Source organism: Cherax quadricarinatus, chromosome 90 (genome assembly GCF_038502225.1).
Source record: "Cherax quadricarinatus isolate ZL_2023a chromosome 90, ASM3850222v1, whole genome shotgun sequence".
In the NCBI taxonomy this organism is placed as follows: Eukaryota; Metazoa; Arthropoda; class Malacostraca; order Decapoda; family Parastacidae; genus Cherax; species Cherax quadricarinatus.
Genome location: NC_091381.1, coordinates 8,405,999 through 8,427,768, shown reverse-complemented (window position 1 = coordinate 8,427,768; position 21,770 = coordinate 8,405,999). Strand labels below are relative to the sequence as shown.

The window sequence follows — 21,770 nt, the reverse complement described above, 5'->3', positions numbered from 1 at the left end:
CTCCTGCACCCACTTTCCTGTAACCACAAACTTCTGCTGAACACTCTAACACTACATTTTTAAACCTACCCCATACCTCTTCGACCCCATTGCCTATGCTCTCATTAGCCCATCTATCCTCCAATAGCTGTTTATATCTTACCCTAACTGCCTCCTCTTTTAGTTTATAAACCTTCACCTCTCTCTTCCCTGATGCTTCTATTCTCCTTGTATCCCATCTACCTTTTACTCTCAGTGTAGCTACAACTAGAAAGTGATCTGATATATCTGTGGCCCCTCTATAAACATGTACATCCTGAAGTCTACTCAACAGTCTTTTATCTACCAATACATAATCCAACAAACTACTGTCATTTCGCCCTACATCATATCTTGTATACTTATTTATCCTCTTTTTCTTAAAATATGTATTACCTATAACTAAACCCCTTTCTATACAAAGTTCAATCAAAGGGCTCCCATTATCATTTACACCTGGCACCCCAAACTTACCTACCACACCCTCTCTAAAAGTTTCTCCTACTTTAGCATTCAGGTCCCCTACCACAATTACTCTCTCACTTGGTTCAAAGACTCCTATACATTCACTTAACATCTCCCAAAATCTCTCTCTCTCCTCTGCATTCCTCTCTTCTCCAGGTGCATACACGCTTATTATGACCCACTTCTCGCATCCAACCTTTACTTTAATCCACATAATTCTTGAATTTACACATTCATATTCTCTTTTCTCCTTCCATAACTGATCATTTAACATTACTGCTACCCCTTCCTTTGCTCTAACTCTCTCAGATACTCCAGATTTAATCCCATTTATTTCCCCCCACTGAAACTCTCCTACCCCCTTCAGCTTTGTTTCGCTTAGGGCCAGGACATCCAACTTCTTTTCATTCATAACATCAGCAATCATCTGTTTCTTGTCATCCGCACTACATCCACGCACATTTAAGCATCCCAGTTTTATAAAGTTTTTCTTCTTCTCTTTTTTAGTAAATGTCTACAGGAGAAGGGGTTACTAGCCCATTGCTCCCGGCATTTTAGTCGCCTCATACGACACGTATGGCTTACGGAGGAAAGATTCTTTTCCACTTCCCCATGGACAATAGAAGAAATAAAGAAGAACAAGAGCTATTTAGAAAAAGGAGAAAAACCTAGATGTATGTATATATATATATATGCATGTGCGTGTCTGTGAAGTGTGACCAAAGTGTAAGTAGGAGTTGCAAGATATCCCTGTTATCTAGCGTGTTTATGAGACAGAAAAAGAAACCAGCAATCCTACCATCATGCAAAACAGTTACAGGTTTTTGTTTCACAGTCATCTGGCAGGATGGTAGTACTTCCCTGGGTGGTTGCTGTCTACCAACATATATATATATATATATATATATATATATATATATATATATATATATATATATATATATATATATATATATATATATATATATACATATATATATATGTCTACCAACATATATATATATATATATATATATATATATATATATATATATATATATATATATATATATATATATATATATATATGTCGTGCCGAATAATCAGAACTTGCGATCTTGGCTTAAATAGCAACGCTCATCTTGCCATATAGGACAAGCGAAAATATGTGTATGCAATAATTTCGCCAAAATTATTCTGAACCTAACGAAAAAAATATATTTCACCGTGTTTGTTTAGTATTAAATTATTGTAAACAAATCTAAAATATATTTAGTTGGGTTAGGCTAAAATAAATTGTTCTTGTTATAATAAGGTTAGGTAAGTTTTCTAAGTTCCTTTTGGTGCAAAATTTTAATTTTTTACATTATCATTAATGAAAAAAAAAATATCTTTAAACGTATAAGAGAAATTTTTAGAAAGGACTTAATTTTAAATGAGTTTTGGCTAATTGACCAGTTTTACATATTCGGCACGACATATATATATATATATGTGTGTGTGTCGTGCCGAAGAATATGTAAAACTGGTCAGTTAGCAAGAACTTATTTAAAATTAAGTCCTTTCTAAAATTTTCTCTTATACGTTTAAAGATATATTTTTCTCATTAATGTTAATGCAAAAATTTTTAATTTTGCTTCAAAAGAATCTTAGAAAACTTACCTAACCTTATTATAACAAGTGCAATTTATTTTAGCCTAACCCAGCTAAATATATTTTAGATTTGTTTACAATAATTTAATACTAAACAAACACCGTGAAATATACTTTTTTCATTAGGTTCAGAATGATTTTGGCGAAATTATTGCATACACAAATTTTTAAGTTGTCATATAAGGCAAGATGAGCGTTGCTATTTAAGCCAAGATCGCAAGTTCTGCCTATTCGGCACGACATATATATATATATATATATATATATATATATATATATATATATATATATATATATATATATATATATATATATATATATATATATATATATATATATATATATACTATATTCTCTATGGGGAAGTTGAAGAGAATTCTTCCTCAGTAAGACATGCATGTTGTAAGAGGCGACTGAAATGCCGTGAGCAAGGGGCTGGTAACCCCTTCTCCTGTACATATTACTAAATTTGAAAGGAGAAACTTTCGTTTTTCCTTTTGGGCCACCCTGCCTTGGTGGGATCCGGCCGGTGTGTTGAAAGAAAGAAGAATATATATATATATATATATATATATATATATATATATATATATATATATATATATATATATATATATATATATATGTCGTGCCGAATAGGCAGAACGTGCGAACTGGGCTTAAATAGCAACGCTCATCTTGCCTTAAATGACAACTTAAAAATTTGTGTATGCAATAAATTCGCCAAAATCATTCTGAACCTAATGAAAAAAATATATTTCACTGTGTTTGTTTAGTATTAAATTATTGTAAACAAATCTAAAATATATTTAGTTGGGTTAGGCTAAAATAAATTGTTCTTGTTGTAATAAGGTTAGGTAAGTTTTCTAAGATTCTTTTGGAGCAAAATTAAAAATCTTTACATTAACATTAATGAAAAAAATATATCTTTAAACGTATAAGAGAAAATTTTAGAAAGGACTTAATTTTAAACGAGTTCTTGCTAATTGACCAGTTTTACATATTCGGCACGACACACACACACACACACACACACAAACATATATATATATATATATATATATATATATATATATATATATATATATATATATATATATATATATATATGTATATATATATGTATATATATATATATATATATATATATATATATATATATATATATATATATATATATATATATATATATATATATATATATATATATTTTTCAACAAGTCGGCCGTCTCCCACCGAGGCAGGGTGACCCAAAAAAAAGAAAGAAAATCCCCAAAAAGAAAATACTTTCATCATCATTCAACACTTTCACCACACTCACACATTATCACTGCTTTTGCAGAGGTGCTCAGAATACAACAGTTTAGAAGCATATATGTATAGAGATACACAACATATCCCTCCAAACTGCCAATATCCCAAACCCCTCCTTTAAAGTGCAGGCATTGTACTTCCCATTTCCAGGACTCAAGTCCGACTATATGAAAATAACCGGTTTCCCTGAATCCCTTCACTAAATATTACCCTGCTCACACTCCAACAGATCGTCAGGTCCCAAGTATCATTCGTCTCCATTCACTCCTATCTAACACGCTCACGCACGCTTGCTGGAAGTCCAAGCCCCTCACCCACAAAACCTCCTTTACCCCCTCTTTCCAACCCTTTCGAGGACGACCCCTACCCCTCTTTCCTTCCCCTATAGATTTATATGCTTTCCATGTCATTCTACTTTGATCCATTCTCTCTAAATGACCAAACCACCTCAACAACCCCTCTTCTGCCCTCTGACTAATGCTTTTATTAACTCCACACCTTCTCCTAATTTCCACACTCCGAATTTTCTGCATAATATTTACACCACACATTGCCCTTAGACAGGACATCTCCACTGCCTCCAACCGTCTCCTCGCTGCTGCATTTACCACCCAAGCTTCACATCCATATAAGAGTGTTGGTACTACTATACTTTCATACATTCCCTTCTTTGCCTCCATAGATAACGTTTTTTGACTCCACATATACCTCAACGCACCACTCACCTTTTTTCCCTCATCAATTCTATGATTAACCTCATCCTTCATAAATCCATCCGCCCACACGTCAACTCCCAAGTATCTGAAAACATTCACTTCTTCCATACTCCTCCTCCCCAATTTGATATCCAATTTTTCTTTATCTAAATCATTTGATACCCTCATCACCTTACTCTTTTCTATGTTCACTTTCAACTTTCTACCTTTACACACATTCTCAAACTCATCCACTAACCTTTGTAATTTTTCTTTAGAATCTCCCATAAGCACAGTATCATCAGCAAAAAGTAACTGTGTCAATTCCCATTTTGAATTTGATTCCCCATATATATATATATATATATATATATATATATATATATATATATATATATATATATATATATGTCGTGCCGAATATGTAAAACTGGTCAATTAGCAAGAACTCGTTTAAAATTAAGTCCTTTCTAAAATTTTCTCTTATACGTTTAAAGATATATTTTTTTCATTAATGTTGATGTAAAAACTTACAATTTTGCACCAAAAGGAACTTAGAAAACTTACCTAACCTTATTATAAAAAGAACAATTTATTTTAGCCTAACCCAACTAAATATATTTTAGATTTGTTTACAATAATTTTGTACTAAACAAACACAGTCAAAAATATTTTTTTCGTTTGGTTCAGAATGATTTTGGCGAAATTATTGCATGCACAAATTTTCACTTGTCCTATATGGCAAGATGAACGATGCTTTTTAAGCCAAGATCGCAAGTTCTGCCTATTCGGCACGACATATATATATATGTATATATATATATATATATATATATATATATATATATATATATATATATATATATATAATATATATATATATATATATATATATATATATATATATATATATATATATAATATTGAAAAGTAATTTTAAACTTTTCATATTGCAGGATGCAGGATGCAAAGCAGCATGTGCTTTCCACTCTTCTCACCCTAAGTCAACAGTGCCATTAAGTCAACACAACTCACGCCTCACCCTGGTCTTCACTGGCTCATCTGCTCAGTGGACGCTCTCCTGGGGCCATGACAACCCTGGAGAACATGTAGTGTTTGCTGTCTTTACCCGAACTCCTGGCAGATCTTGGGGACTTAAACTTCAGACAGCAGACTTTAGCACTAATTTAGAAGATGTACCAAGCGGGTCTGAGTTGAAGCTGGTGGCCGTGGCTGAATCTGGAATCCTGTCTGTTATTATCACGCCATACGCTCCACCCGCTCATTCCAAGAGTATCATAATGCCAGCTCTTGCGTTGTCTCAGTCGCAGGCTTTTAGTGAACACTCTGTGACTAATGGCAGAGAAGTCAAGGGTGGTTTACAATGGCTATTACTACACAAGACTGAAGTGGAAACTTCTGGCTTAGTGGCCGCCCGTGTGTGGTGGGCGCCCCAGCACCCCAGTGGTGAAGACTACTTGGTTACCTGGGAGGTGGAAGGTGGAGGCCTAAAGGGTCACCTCTACACTGACTTGCCTGAGGTTAACCTTACACTGTGGCCCCAGACTGTCTACCACGTACAGGTGGAGCTGATCACAGGGCCTCGCGGTGATGCTGTTACCTCGGCACATCTGACACTTGACACCCATAACATCACACTTACCCATTCCCACACCCACCAGAACAACATCACACCCACGCTACCTCTCGTTCATAAAGCAGTGACACCTGCTCAGCTGGAGGTGCTTCTGGGTGTAGGCTTTGGTGTTTTAGCGGTGCTGCTGCTGGTGACACTGCTCTTCTGGAGATGCAAGCAAGTAACTGGATTCACGTACAACTCCACTGCCTCCTCTGCCAAGTTGAGGTCTTGGAACCGCACTCTCTCAGACCTCAGAGTAGATGAGTCTCTGATCATAAAGAGCCACAAGCTACCAGAGTCCAATACTCCCTTGTGCACGCCTGTCTGCCCACCATACTCACCAGTGCACAACCTACCACCGCCCATCCACCCTTCTTCCTCCCTGCTGTATTTAGCAACGCCGACTCATCCTTCCTCACTACTACTGACCCTGGCGCATCCCTCTCACGCCCATGTCAATCTTTACAGTGATGTGCCACCCACCTCAGGGCCCAACAAAGTTTCCATCATCTAAACACTTCATAACTGTCAGGACTGTGGTTCCAACAATGAAACTACCCACCTGTTGAGGGTTCCAGGATTCATCATTCGTGTGGCCAGTTCCCAGATAGGACCTCTTGGTTGCTGGTCTGATCAGACAGACTGATGTAGGAACTCTCATCTTTTGTTTACTACCAGCAGTCTCATGCAGGAAAGTTTCTTATTCATGTAAAGTACTAACCTCATTTGGGTTATCATGCAGGCCAATATTTTCACAAGGAACATTAAGAACTACCCATTGCAAGTTCTAACGTGGTAGCACTATATGCCTATGGGCTGCTAGATATCAAAATCTTGGTTAACGAGATATTCAACAATTAGGTTTGACCAGATCTGCCGGTTCCCAGTTTTTTCTGGGAATTATTTTAGTCATTTTTAATACAATGGAAGTAAAGTTCCTATATTGAATAAGTGCGAGCCATAATGTTCATATGAAGTCTCTGGTAGCAGGCCACTTGCAGTAATATCCTGGTTCATCAAAGCAATCAGAAAGGAAATCGATCGTCATGCTGGGCTGGGAGAGAAGAGCCCTCAAAACCGGTTACCCGAGGGTTACCTAAAGACAATTTCGGGTATCACCACCCGGCGGCCTGGTGCCAAACCAAGCCTTCTGGTTAATGGCCTAATCAACCTGGCTGTTACTAACTGCATGCAGTCCAACATAGGCATCGCAGCCAGGCCGATAAGAAACTAACCTGAAGAACTTATCAAGTTCCCTCTTGAAGACAGCTGGGGGGGAACTGTTGGTAATTCACTTTATGTGTTAGTGGTCCTTTTCACGTTATCTTCACGTTATCTCTTATTATACTCTTTATACCCTTACAGACTTGAGACCAGTTCCTTTATAATTTTTCAAGTGTAAATCTTGATGTATCTTCCTTGCTAAGGTTCCCGGGAGGACAATTCAAGGTATCTCACTCAGACATTTTCAATAATTTAGGTAACTGGTTAAATTTATATTCCAGTTTTGTGATTTTGCCTGCCTTAATAATGCCTATTAATATACAGCATTATTCCAGTCCAAAAAGTGACTTAAAGAGTATCATAATTGACTTGGCATATCTTATTTTGAAGGTTCTTGTTATCCAATGTATCATTTTCCCTGTGGTTGTGATAGCAACATTGTTGTGATCCTTGATAATAAGATCTTCAGACAATGTTACTCCCAAGTCCCCTCACAGAAATCTCACGCTTTAGTGAGGTGTGTGAGTTCTGTATATCACGTAGAGGTCATGCAGAACCTACGTAACGGGGTAAGCTCAAATTCCGTGGCTCAAGAACCTTTATCAGTATCAAGGAACCCATTTTCATAGGCATGAGTCAAATGTCGTCAGGGGAATATGAAATTGTTGGAGTTGACTTAAACAGAGTGGGGCAGCTTCTGTTTCCTGGATCGTCTTGTAGGACAAATATACTCTGGTGACTTACTTCCCAGCATCTACATTCTCCTGCTAGGTGTTCACCGAATTTTCTTAGCATGGCGTCGAGTCTTAGCTCTTGGTCCCACTTCTCAGCTGTTATCGACCTGTGTGAATGACGGTGAGTGAAGCATGCACTGCAGTTCACATTCATTCTGTTTTCATTTTCATATTTTTGTTCACATTCATACAGTGTTCCCATACATATTGTATTCATATTCATATGGTAATCACATTCATACTGTATTCATACATGAAACCAAAGAAATAACCCACGTGAAAAATTTTTGCAAGAACTACAACATTTGAATCTGTCATTATATTCATGGAGAGGCGCTAAACCCGTAAGGGTCCTACAGCTCCTTTGAAATGTGAGGTAATCGGGTTATGTTTCAAGGAGGGAACCCTTCAAGGGAGGTTCCTTGACGCTGGTGAGGGGCTCTTGATCTAGGGAATCGGATCTGTGCTCCAGTTCCCTGAATTGAGCCTGAATACCTTCCATCCCCCCCCACATGCGCTGCATAATCCCTACGGGTTTAGCGGTCCCCGTGATTATAATATTTCAAGGAAGGTAAGTAATGCTCTGTATCATTGAATCAAGAGCTTTCACGAGCATTTTCCCCCTAACTAGAAAACTGTAACAAAGAAAAGGTGACGGTCAAACATCACCTGGGAAATAAGAGGTAGTGAGGTCTTGATCCGAGGAAGGGGAAGGTGGCTTCAATTTCATAAAGCCAGAACCCTTCTCTGGTATTAATACCCCTTCCTTCCCTTCAGACTGTGAAGACTGTAATGGGAAGAGAGGAAGGTGAGCAATGTAACTAGAGAGATATTTGAGTTAAGACTACCAGTCTGTCCTTCCAGCCTAACTTAGTTATTAATGAAAATTATCAACATACATAGGCGAATGATATGTCAATTTTTTTTTACAGGGATAAGTAACATATGTACTTATAAGTATGTATGCATGTACGTATAATAAGCATGTGTAATTATTAGTAGGTTGTATTTATAAATAAAGTGTAAACCTGTAACAACTTAAGATGATCGTTCATTCTTTTACCTGATTTGTTAAAGCTAATTTTTCTATGTACTTTATTCAAGTTAGGTTATGTTTGTTTACTTTTAGACAGATACAGAGGTCACCGCCCTCTCGGTGAGCATCTTAGTGAGTTGGAATCAAACCATACCAAGGGCGGGGATAGAATCCGCGATCAGAGTCATAAAACTCCAGACCGACGCGTTAGCCACTGAGCCAGCTGGCCCAGTGGCTAACGCGTCGGTCTGGAGTTTAACGACTCTCTGATCGCGGATTCTATCCCCGCCTTTGGTATGGTTTGAGTTGGTATCGCCAGTGTAACAGCCGACAGTAAGTTAACATCGCATTTGTGGTGCTAAATATATACCTACGACCTGTTATCAGGGTTTTCCTGACTTCCTACCTCAGGCCAGGCAACAATGTTGACTGACTGATCAACCAGGCTGTTGGTATTAGCGGCCCACAGGCTCACATAGCCACTACTTAGTAGTGATAATTGTACAGATTCCTCTTGAGAGTTTCTACTTGCGTCCTGGTCAATATTTCTGATACTTGCTAGCAACAAGTTGAAGGATTTAAGAACGTTAATACAGAATTCTGTAGTTATGCCTATAGCGCCTCCTTTTATTCACCGGCTTTGTTCCTTTCCATTCATATGTTACAAATTGTGTCGTGACTTATTCGTCTGTTCATGATGAGAAACATTATATAAGATAAGAAACAAAATTAGGAATCAGAGGACAGGCTGGGTAAGTCTCAGTCATGTCAAAAGTCTTCCAGTTGTTAAACCATAAACTAATTTTAAGTCAGGAAACATGCCATGATCTTCCATAATCTTGTTGACATTGTACTCCGCATGTAATTTGTTGACATTGTATTCCATATGTAAATAATGTAATTATTTGTATTTTGTACAGGTTTTTACGAAATAAATTCACTTTTTATAACAGTGGTTTTTTTCAAGCAGAAAATCCGTGATCAACTAAGATAATATGTGATTCATTAATAACATTAATAACAAACACAGATGTTACATAAAGCTTCTGTTAGGTAACAGGAGCTTTATATTAGGCAGCTGTGTCCATCTGCCTAACATGGAATTTGTTGTCCATGAGTAAAATATTCTTTCGTATTTTGATGAACGTATTTGAGGAAAATTGCAGATGATGATGATGATGATGATGATGATGATGATGATCATGATGATGATGATGATGAGGGGAAATATAGGAATATTATAACGCTTAGTTTTGATAACAATAATAAAAATAATAATAATAATAATAATAATAATAATAATAATAATAATAATAATAATAATAATTGCATCATGTATAATTGTTATTAATGTTGATACTAATATTGTTATAATGCTAAGATAAAGTGAGGGCAGCTTCATTTCCTTGGATCACGAACCACTGAATACAAATAAAGGAACAGTTTATGGATCACACTGAGGCGAGCGGGACAAGACGGCAATACTGGCGAGGACACTTCCTGTCTCTTATCTGGTACTGGCGAGGACACTTCCTGTCTCTTATCTGGTACTGACGAGGACACTTCCTGCCTCTTATCTGGTACTGGCGAGGACACTTCCTGCCTCTTATCTGGTACTGGCGAGGACACTTCCTGTCTCTTATCTGGTACTGAGGAGGACACTTCCTGCCTCTTATCTGCTACTGGCGAGGACACTTCCTGCCTCTTATCTGCTACTGGCGAGGACACTTCCTGTATCTTATATGGTACTGACGAGGACACTTCCTACCTCTTATCTGGTACTGGCGAGGACACTTCCGGCCTCTTACCTGGTACTGGCGAGGACACTTCCTGCCTCTTATCTGGTACTGGCGAGGACACTTCCTGTCTCTTTTCTGGTACTGGCGAGGACACTTCCTGCCTCTTATCTGGTATTGACGAGGACACTTCCTGCCTCTTATCCGGTACTGGCGAGGATACTTCCTGTCTCTTATCTGGTACTGACGAGGACACTTCCTGCCTCTTACCTGGAACTGGCGAGAACACTTCCTGTCTCTTATCTGGTACTGACGAGGACACTTCCTGTCTCTTATCTGATACTGGCGAGGACACTTCCTGCCTCTTATCTGGTACTGACGAGGACACTTCCTGCCTCTTATCTGGTACTGACATGGACACTTCCTGCCTCTTATCTGGTACTGGCGAGGACACTTCCTGCCTCTTATCTGGTACTGATGAGGACACTTCCTGCCTCTTATCTGGTACTGACGAGGACACTTCTTGCCTCTTATCTGGTACTGACGAGGACACTTCCTGCGTCTTATCTGGTACTGGCGAGGACACTTCCTGTCTCTTATCTGGTACTGAGGAGGACACTTCCTGCCTCTTATCTGGTACTGGCGAGGACACTTCCTGTCTCTTATCTGGTACTGGCGAGGACACTTCCTGCCTCTTATCTTGTACTGGCGAGGACACTTCCTGTCTCTTATCTGGTACTGACGAGGACACTTCCTGCTTTTTATCTGGTACTGGCGAGGACACTTCCTGCCTCTTATCTGGTACTGACGAGGACACTTCCTGTCTCTTATCTGGTACTGGCGAGAACACTTCCTGTCTCTTATCTGATACTGGCGAGGACACTTCCTGTCTCTTATCTGGTACTGGCGAGGACACTTCCTGCCTCTTATCTGGTTCTGGCGAGGACACTTCCTGTCTCTTATCTGGTACTGACGAGGACACTTCCTGCCTCTTATCTGGTACTGGCGAGGACACTTCCTGTCTCTTATCTGGTACTGACGAGCTCACTTGCTGTCTCTTATCTGATACTGGCGAGGACACTTCCAGTCTCTTATCTGGTACTGACGAGGACACTTCCAGTCTCTTATCTGGTACTGGCGAGGACACTTCCTGTCTCTTATCTGGTACTGGCGAGGACACTTCCTGCCTCTTATCTGGTACTGGCGAGGACACTTCCTGTCTCTTATCTGGTACTGGCGATGACACTTCCTGTCTCTTATCTGGTACTGGCGAGGACACTTCCTGCCTCTTATCTGGTACTGGCGAGGACACTTCCTGTCTCTTATCTGGTACTGGCGAGGACACTTCCTGTCTCTTATCTGGTACTGGCGAGGACACTTCCTGCCTCTTATCTGGTACTGACGAGGACACTTCCTGTCTCTTATCTGGTACTGGCGAGAACACTTCCTGTCTCTTATCTGGTACTGGCGAGGACACTTCCTGTCTCTTATCTGGTACTGGCGAGGACACTTCCTGTCTCTTATCTGGTACTGCCAAGGACACTTCCTGTCTCTTATCTGGTACTCACGAGGACGCTTCCTGTCTCTTATCTGGTACTGGCGAGGACTCTTCCTGTCTCTTATCTGGTACTGACGAGGACACTTCCTGCCTCTTATCTGCTACTGGAGAGGACACTTCCTGCCTCTTATCTGTTACTGGAGAGGACACTTCCTGCCTCTTATCTTTAACTGGAGAGGATACTTACCGCCTCTTATCTGTTACTGGAGAGGACACTTCCTGCCTCTTATCTGTTAGTGTAGAGGACACTTCCTGCCTCTTATCTGGTACTGGAGAGGACACTTCCTGTGTCTTATCTGTTACTGGAGAGGACACTTCCTGCCTCTTGTCTGTTACTGGAGAGGACACTTCCTGCCTCTTATCTGTTACTGGAGAGGACACTTCCTGCCTCTTATCTGTTACTGGGGAGGACACTTCCTGCCTCTTATCTGTTACTGGAGATGACACTTCCTGCCTCTCATCTGTTATTGGAGAGGACACTTCCTGCCTCTTATCTGTTATTGGAGAGGACACTTCCTGTCTCTTATCTGGTACTGGCAAGGACACTTCCTGCCTCTTATCTGGTACTGGCGAGGACACTTCCTGTCTCTTATCTGGTACTGGCGAGGACACTTCCTGTCTCTTATCTGGTACTGGCGAGGACACTTCCTGTCTCTTATCTGGTACTGGCGAGGACACTTCCTGTCTCTTACCTGGTACTGACGAGGACACTTCCTGTCTCTTATCTGGTACTGACGAGGACACTTCCTGTCTCTTATCTGCTACTGGCGAAGACACTTCTTGTCTCTTATCTGATACTGACGAGGACACTTCCTGCCTCTTATCTGGTACTAGCGAGGACACTTCCTGCCTCTTATCTGGTACTGGCGAGGACACTTCCTGTCTCTTATCTGGTACTGGCGAGGACACTTCCTGTCTCTTATCTGGTACTGGCGAGGACACTTCCTGTCTCTTATCTGGTACTGGCGAGGACACTTCCTGCCTCTTATCTGGTACTGGCGAGGACACTTCCTGCCTCTTATCTGGTACTGGCGAGGACACTTCCTGCCTCTTATCTGGTACTGGCGAGGACACTTCCTGACTCTTATCTGGTACTGACGAGGACACTTCCTGCCTCTTATCTGGTACTGACGAGGACACTTCCTGTCTCTTATCTGGTACCGACGAGGACACTTCCTGCCCCTTATCTGGTACTGACGAGGACACTTCCTGTCTCTTATCTGGTACTGGCGAGGACACTTCCTGCCTCTTATCTAGTACTGGCGAGGACACTTCCTGCCTCTTATCTGGTACTGGAAAGGACACTTCCTGTCTCTTATCTGTTACTGGAGAGGACACTTCCTGCCTCTTGTCTGTTACTGGAGAGGACACTTCCTGCCTCTTATCTGGTTCTGACGAGGACACTTCCTGCCTCTTATCTGGTACTGACGAGGACACTTCCTGCCTCTTATCTGGTACTGACGAGGACACTTCCTGCCTCTTATCTGGTACTGGCGAGGACACTTCCGGCCTCTTACCTGGTACTGGCGAGGACACTTCCTGCCTCTTATCTGGTACTGGCGAGGACACTTCCTGTCTCTTATCTGGTACTGACGAGGACACTTCCTGCCTCTTATCTGGTACTGGCGAGGACACTTCCTGTCTCTTATCTGGTACTGGCGAGGACACTTCCTGCCTCTTATCTTGTACTGGCGAGGACACTTCCTGTCTCTTATCTGGTACTGGCGAGGACACTTCCTGCCTCTTATCTGGTACTGACGAGGACACTTCCTGTCTCTTATCTGGTACTGGCGAGGACACTTCCTGTCTCTTATCTGGTACTGGAGAGGACACTTCCTGCCTCTTATCTGGTACTGGCGAGGACACTTCCTGTCTCTTATCTGGTACTGGAGAGGACACTTCCTGCCTCATATCTGGTACTGGCGAGGACACTTCCTGTCTCTTATCTGGTACTGACGAGGACACTTCCTGCCTCTTATCTGGTACTGGCGAGGACACTTCCTGTCTCTTATCTGTTACTGGAGAGGACACTTCCTGCCTCTTATCTGTTACTGGAGAGGACACTTCCTGCCTCTTATCTGTTACTGGAGAGGACACTTCCTGCCTCTTATCTGTTACTGGAGAGGACACTTCCTGCCTCTTATCTGTTATTGGAGAGGACACTTCCTGCCTCTTATCTGTTACTGGAGAGGACACTTCCTGCCTCTTAATTGTTACTGGAGAGGACACTTCCTGCCTCTTATCTGGTACTGGCAAGGACACTTCCTGTCTCTTATCTGGTACTGGAGAGGACACTTCCTGCCTCTTATCTGTTACTGGAGAGGACACTTCCTGCCTCTTATCTGTTACTGGAGAGGACACTTTCTTCCTCTTATCTGTTACTGGAGAGGACACTTCCTGCCTCTTATCTGTTACTGGAGAGGACACTTCCTGCCTCTTGCCTGTTACAGGAGAGGACACTTCCTGCCTCTTATCTGTTACTGGAGAGGACACTTCCTGCCTCTTGCCTGTTACTGGAGAGGACACTTCCTGCCTCTTATCTGTTACTGGAGAGGACACTTCCTGCCTCTTATCTGTTACTGGAGAGGACACTTACTGCCTCTTATCTGTTACTGGAGAGGACACTTCCTGTGTCTTATCTGTTACTGGAGAGGACACTTCCTGCCTCTTATCTGTTACTGGAGAGGACACTTCCTGCCTCTTATCTGTTACTGGAGAGGACACTTCCTGTGTCTTATCTGTTACTGGAGAGGACACTTCCTGCCTCTTATCTGTTACTGGAGAGGACACTTCCTGTGTCTTATCTGTTACTGGAGAGGACACTTCCTGTGTCTTATCTGTTACTGGAGGGGACACTTCCTGTGTCTTATCTGTTACTGGAGAGGACACTTCCTGCCTCTTATCTGTTACTGGAGAGGACACTTCCTGTGTCTTATCTGTTACTGGAGAGGACACTTCCTGCCTCTTATCTGTTACTGGAGAGGACACTTCCTGTGTCTTATCTGTTACTGGAGAGGACACTTCCTGCCTCTTATCTGTTACTGGAGAGGACACTTCCTGTGTCTTATCTGTTACTGGAGAGGACACTTCCTGCCTCTTATCTGTTACTGGAGAGGACACTTCCTGTGTCTTATCTGTTACTGGAGAGGACACTTCCTGTGTCTTATCTGTTACTGGAGAGGACACTTCCTGTGTCTTATCTGTTACTGGAGAGGACACTTCCTGTGTCTTATCTGTTACTGGAGAGGACACTTCCTGCCTCTTATCTGTTACTGGAGAGGACACTTCCTGTGTCTTATCTGTTACTGGAGAGGAGACTTCCTGCTGCGTCATCAGGGTTCTACGGCGACAAGGAACTTTATATATACAAAATGATGAGCGCATATTGATCATACAGTGCTATAAATATTGTTGGACCGGTAGCTGGTCCAACAATCCAGTGGCTGGCCCAACAATCCAGTGGGTGGCCCAACAATCCAGTGGCTGGCCCAACAATCCAGTGGCAGGCCCAACAATCCAGTAGCTGACCCTACAATCCAGTAGCTGGCCCAACAATCCAATGGCTGGCCCAACAATCCAGTGGCTGGCCCAACAATCCAGTGGGTGGCCCAACAATCCAGTGGCTGGGCCAACAATCCAGTGGGTGGCCCAACAATCCAGAGGCTGGCCCAACAATCCCGTAGCTGGCCCAACAATCCAGTCAGGGCTCTCTTTTTAACCCAAGAAACATGGATACATGCTCAGTGTACTCTGTGTGCTGAGGATCACACTGAGTTAATAATGGTGGTTAGACTACTGTAAACTCTGAATAATGGTTATCTAAAACTTATAATTGTTTTGAGGGGCGTTAAGCCATCAGTGCTAGATATTTTGTGTGTGTTGAGCTATATCTCCTGGGTTTCTTGAAGGCATAGATTTGTTGCTCCTGGGTCTCTTTGAGAGGACTGAGTGATACCACCTATATCTTTTAGAGATGTAGGTGGTATCGCAAGGCAGTATCTCTCAGAGATGTAGGTGGTATCTCAAGGTGATATCTCTGAGAGACGCTGCCTTTCTCTTTGAAGACGTAGAGAAACTACTAATTTGTCTCTCAAGCACATAGAGGTAGAGAGGGCTGAGGTTAAGGGATACGGGGAATACCTTTCCCTGATCGTGTAGTCACCAAAACACATCTGGTAATTGAGAAGGAATCAGGTGATACTTAAGTAAATCTCCCACCTGGTAAAGATACAAGGAACAGCATTAAAACAAGAAGTTACAGCTAATTTATAGATATATGATCATGTTGCACCTATACTCAGGAGGGAACGAATTATGCCAGTTAGCCTTCAGTGTAACCGTGGAACACTACGGTGTCCTGTAGCTAGGTTGGCAGGCAACTCAGTTCACACATTGAGTGTCCATGGTTCGATCTCCGGTACGGTTGGAAACATTGAGTGTGTTTTCTAAAGACACCTGCTGTCCCTGTTCACCTAGCAGTAAGTAGGTACCTGGGTCTTAGCAGACTGTTGTTGGTCGCATCCTGGGGACGAAATTCTCTGGGTAACCTAGGGCTTTCTATAAGTTCTGTCAAGCACCTTAACTACTGGGAACGCTTGGAAGCACTTGACTTGTACTCGTTGGAACGCAGGAGGGAGAGATATATCATAATCTACACTTGGAAAATCTTGGAAGGAATGGTCCCAAATCTGCACACAGAAATCACTCCCTACGAAAGTAAAAGACTGGGCAGGCGATGCAAAATGCCGCCAATAAAAAGTAGGGGCGCCATTGGTACACTAAGGGAAAACACCATAAGTGTCCGGGGCCCAAAACTGTTCAACAGCCTCCCATCAAGCATTAGGGAAATTGCCAATAAACCCCTGGCTGCCTTCAAGAGAGAGCTGGACAGATACCTAAAGTCAGTGCTGGGTCAGCCGGGCTGTGGCTCGTACGTCGGACTGCGTGCGGCCAGCAGTAACAGCCTAGTTGATCAGGCCCTGATCCATCGGGAGGCCTGGTCATGGACCGGGCCGCGGGGGCGTTGATCCCCGGAATAACCTCCAAGTATACAGTATGTCTTTGATAGGGTAGGTATGATTTATCAGGAAACAGGACAAGCTTTTCCTGACGTGGGTCTTAGTCATATGATGACCCACCTGGAGTCTACCTGGAGGGCACTCCGGGGATCAACGTCCGGACCACGACCAGGCCTCCCGGTGGATCAGGGCCTGATCAACGAGGCTGTTACTGCTGGCCGCACGTAATCCAACGTACGAACCACAGCCCGGCTGATCCGGCACCGTCTTTAGGTATCTGTCCAGCTCCCTCTTGAAGACAACCAGGGGTCTTCCCGTAATGCCCCTTATTGCTGGTGGGAGGCTGTTGAACAGTCTTGGGCCCCGGACACTTATTGTGTTTTCTCTTAGTGTACCAGTGACGCCCCTACTTTTCACTGGGGGTATGTTGCATCGCCTGCCAAGTCTTTTGCTTTCGTATGGAGTGATTGCTGTGTGCATATTAGGGACCAGTCCCTCCAGAATCTTCCAGAGGCTTCCGCTGGCTTACCGGTCCACCGCCTCTAAAATGCGTGGTTATAATTTCAGCCATTAGATAATGTAATAAAAGTAGTATGTCATCGATGTCTATGTGATTTCTATCTAGTATGTTACTGAGGTCTGTATAAGTTGTGTCATGTACTTGTAGAAATAAAGATTCTTCTTTTTTTCTTCTTCTTCTTATTATTAAAGATTCGCCGGTATTCTCCCGGCCCGGGCCTTTTCCAAGTGGTGGCCCGGCCTTGGCTCCCTCTTTAGGGAGTGTCTGAGACCTAAGTCTCCCATGGGAGGAGGCACAAGTACCTCCTCATCTTTGGGACCAATTGTCCCCAGGCCTAGCCACAAGCTAGGCCTCTCTGACTCAAGAAATCGTAATGACACGATTGCAAATAAACCATACCCCCGGCCGGGATTGAACCCGCGGTCATAGAGTCTCAAAACTCCAGACCGTCGCGTTAGCCACTAGACCAGCTAGCCACAATAAGATTCATCCAACTAGGTATATTTCTACACCATAGGAAAGTTAGCACAGGCACCTCTGTGACCACAAATGCAAGTTTTTTACAGACGAATCTCCAGCTAGCGTGGCCGTGACGAACTCTAGCTCAAGTCCCTTCACTGCCGTCAACATGACTTAAGAAATCGTAATGACACGATTGCAAATAAACCATACCCCCGGCCGGGATTGAACCCGCCTGTGCTAACTTTCCTATGGTGTAGAAATATACCTAGTTGGATGAATCTTATTGTGGCTAGCTGGTCTAGTGGCTAACGCGACGGGCTGGAGTTTTGAGACTCTATGACCGCGGGTTCAATCCCGGCCGGGGGTATGGTTTTAGGCCTCTCTGGTCTGCCATCCCTGCCCCAGGGGGGTTATTGGGAATGACAGGTTTATGAGCTACAAGCTCCAGCTCAGGCACCTACCCTGCCCTAGAAGGACTGGGCATGGTATTGATTTTCTTCTTCTTCTTCTTCTTATATTATTATTATTATTATTATTATTATTATTATTATTATTATTATTATTATTTTACATTATTATTATTAAACTTATGCAACGCACTAAATTTAAGTGAAACACTAAAAGATGCTGAAAGTTCGATCATTCGTTCAAAAGGTCTTAATTATCTATCACAACTGTTTGCAAATTCTAACAAGGTGAGCCACAAACATGACCTAATTAACTATACGTAGCAACAGGGAACGGAGGTAAACAAGACCTACTTAAATACTTAACACAGCTGTGGACAGATGGTAACGAGGTAGGCCACAGCTTAGACAGAGGGTAAAAAAGGTTAGCCATAGGGAGGAAACAGGTAAGATCTATTTAATTATTGGTCTCGCCCGTAGACAGATGGTAACAAGTCCTCCCTAATTACCCAATAGCCTCATAAAAATGTGTTGGAGGCGCCTGACCATAAATTGCTCCTGATGGACAGTGACTCTCAGTCTTATCTACCACAGACACACGGTCGAGATTGACTGATTACTCGCCAGTGGCGCCTCTTTAACCAGTGTTTTGTTAGTGGTGAAGGTGATGTAGAACGGAGTGTGTGATGAGTGTCTGCACACCCTGGAGGGTGTTCCGGGGGGTCAGCGCCCCCGCGGCTCGGTCCATGACCAGGTTTTGAAGTGGATCAGGGTCTAATTAACCAGACTGTTACTGCCGGACACACGCAACCCAACGTACGAATCCTCTTGAAGACAGCCGGGGATGTATTGGTAATCCTCTTTATGTGTGCTGGGAGGCAGTTGAGCAGTCTTGGGCCCCGGACACTTATTGTTATATCTGTGTACTCGTGGCGAACCCTGCTTTTTCACTGGGGGATGATGCTCCGTCTGCCGAGTCTTTTGCTTTCGTAGGGAGTGATTTCTGGATGCAGATTTGGGATTAGTCTCTCTAGGATTTTCCAGGTGTAAATTATGATGTATGTTTCTCGCCTGCTATCTAGTGAGTACAGGTCAAGGGACATCAACCGGTCCCAGTATTGAGGTGCTAAACTACTTATAATGCAGAGAAAGCTCTGTGTATATTCTCCAGATCTGCAATTTCTCCTGCCTTGAAAATGGCCATTAATGTACTGCAGTGTTCCAACCTATAAATATTCATGCTGAATGGGGCAAACTACCTTAAAAATTGGACTTTTCCATAAAATATAAAGCAGATAGATATTTTTTCATTGACACTGATATAAAATGCCTAATTTTTGGACATACCTAACTTAGAAACCTCACTTAACTCATCTTAAATTGGCATTATTTTAGTTAAGTTCTGCAATGTATAGCATAGATTAGCTTAAGTTTATTTAATAATACTTAAAATCATTGACTCTTTTTTTTTGCTATGATCAGATTGATTTCCGTTCATTTGTGGCAAAAATATATTCTCATTCTGATAACTAGACAAAGAACACCATCGCTGAATAGCATAGATAGAATAGGTTAAGCTGCCTGATCGGCTTAATCAGCACAACACACGCACACACATTATCAGGAGAAAAGTGGTGGAACACCTAGAAAGGAATGATCTCATCAACAGCAGCCAACATGGTTTCAGGGACGGGAAATCCTGTGTCACAAACCTACTGGAGTTCTATGACATAGTGACAGCAGTAAGACAAGAGAGAGAGGGGTGGGTGGATTGCATTTTCTTGAACTGCAAAAAGGCGTTTGGCAAAGTTCCACACAAGAGATTAGTGCAAAAACTGGAGGACCAAGCAGGGATAACAGGGAAGGCACTACAATGGATCAGGGAATACTTGTCAGGAAGACAGCAGCGAGTCATGGTACGTGGCGAGGTGTCAGAGTGGCCACCTGTGACCAGCGGGGTCCCACAGGGGTCAGTCCTAGGACCAGTGCTGTTTCTGGTATTTGTGAACGACATGACGGAAGGAATAGACTCTGAGGTGTCCCTGTTTGCAGATGACGCGAAGTTGATGAGAAGAATTCATTCGATCGAAGACCAGGCAGAACTACAAAGGGATCTGGACAGGCTGCAGACCTGGTCCAGCAATTGGCTCCTGGAGTTCAACCCCACCAAGTGCAAAGTCATGAAGATTGGGGATGGGCAAAGAAGACTGCAGATGGAGTACAGTCTGGGGGGCCAGAGACTACAAACCTCACTCAAGGAAAAAGATCTTTGGGCGAGTATAACATCAGACACACCTCCTGAAGAGCACATCAACCAAATAACTGCTGCAGCATATGGGCGCCTAGCAAATTTCAGAACAGCATTCCGACATCTTAATAAGGAATCATTCAGGACCCTGTACACCGTGTACGTTAGGCCCATATTGAGGTACGCGGCACCAGTTTGGAACCCACACCTAGCCAAGCACGTAAAGAAATTAGAGAAAGTGCAAAGGTTTGCAACAAGACTAGTTCCAGAGCTAAGAGGAATGTCCTAAGAGGAGAGGTTAAGGGAAATCAACCTGACGACACTGGAGGACAGGAGAGATGGGGGGACATGATAACGACATACAAAATACTGAGAGGAATTGACAAGGTGAACAAAGACAGGATGTTCCAGAGATGGGACACAGCAACAAGGAGACACAGTTGGAAGTTGAAGACACAGATGAGTCACAGGGATGTTAGGAAGTATTTCTTCAGCCACATAGTAGCCAGGAAGTGGAATAGTTTGGGAAGCAATGTAGTGGAGGCAGGATCCATACATAGATTTAAGCAGAGGTATGATAAAGCTCACGGTTCAGGGGGAGTGACCTAGTAGCAACCAGTGATGAGGCAGGGCCTGGAGCTTGGACTTGGCCCTTGCAACCTCAACTAGGTAAGTACACACACACACACACACACACACACACACACACACACACACACACACACACACACACACACACACACACACACACACACACACACACACACACACACACACACACACACACACACACACACACACACACACACACACACACACACACATACACACACACACACACACACACACACACACACACACACACACATACACACACACACACACACACATACACACACACACACACACACACACACACACACACACACATACACACACACACACACACACACACACACATTAGTGCAGAAGTTAGAGGATCAGGCACGTATAACAGGAAATGCACTACAATGGATCAGAGAGTACATGATAGGGAGGACAACAACGAGTCATGGTACGTGATG

At 42.8% G+C, this 21,770-nt stretch overlaps 1 protein-coding gene across 2 annotated transcripts in view; it reads left to right on the top strand.

Annotated features, from left to right (window-relative positions):
- The window catches only part of LOC128693290 (uncharacterized), a 74,664-nt gene extending 68,014 nt beyond the window's left edge, over positions 1 to 6,650 (top strand). For both annotated transcript variants that reach the window (XM_053782902.2, XM_053782893.2), the window contains one exon: positions 5,081 to 6,650. In XM_053782902.2, the coding sequence (XP_053638877.1) occupies positions 5,081 to 6,277 (1,197 nt within the window). In that variant the 3' untranslated portion in view covers positions 6,278 to 6,650. The remainder of the gene's footprint in view (positions 1 to 5,080) is intronic.
- Positions 6,651 to 21,770: the final 15,120 nt, after the last annotated feature.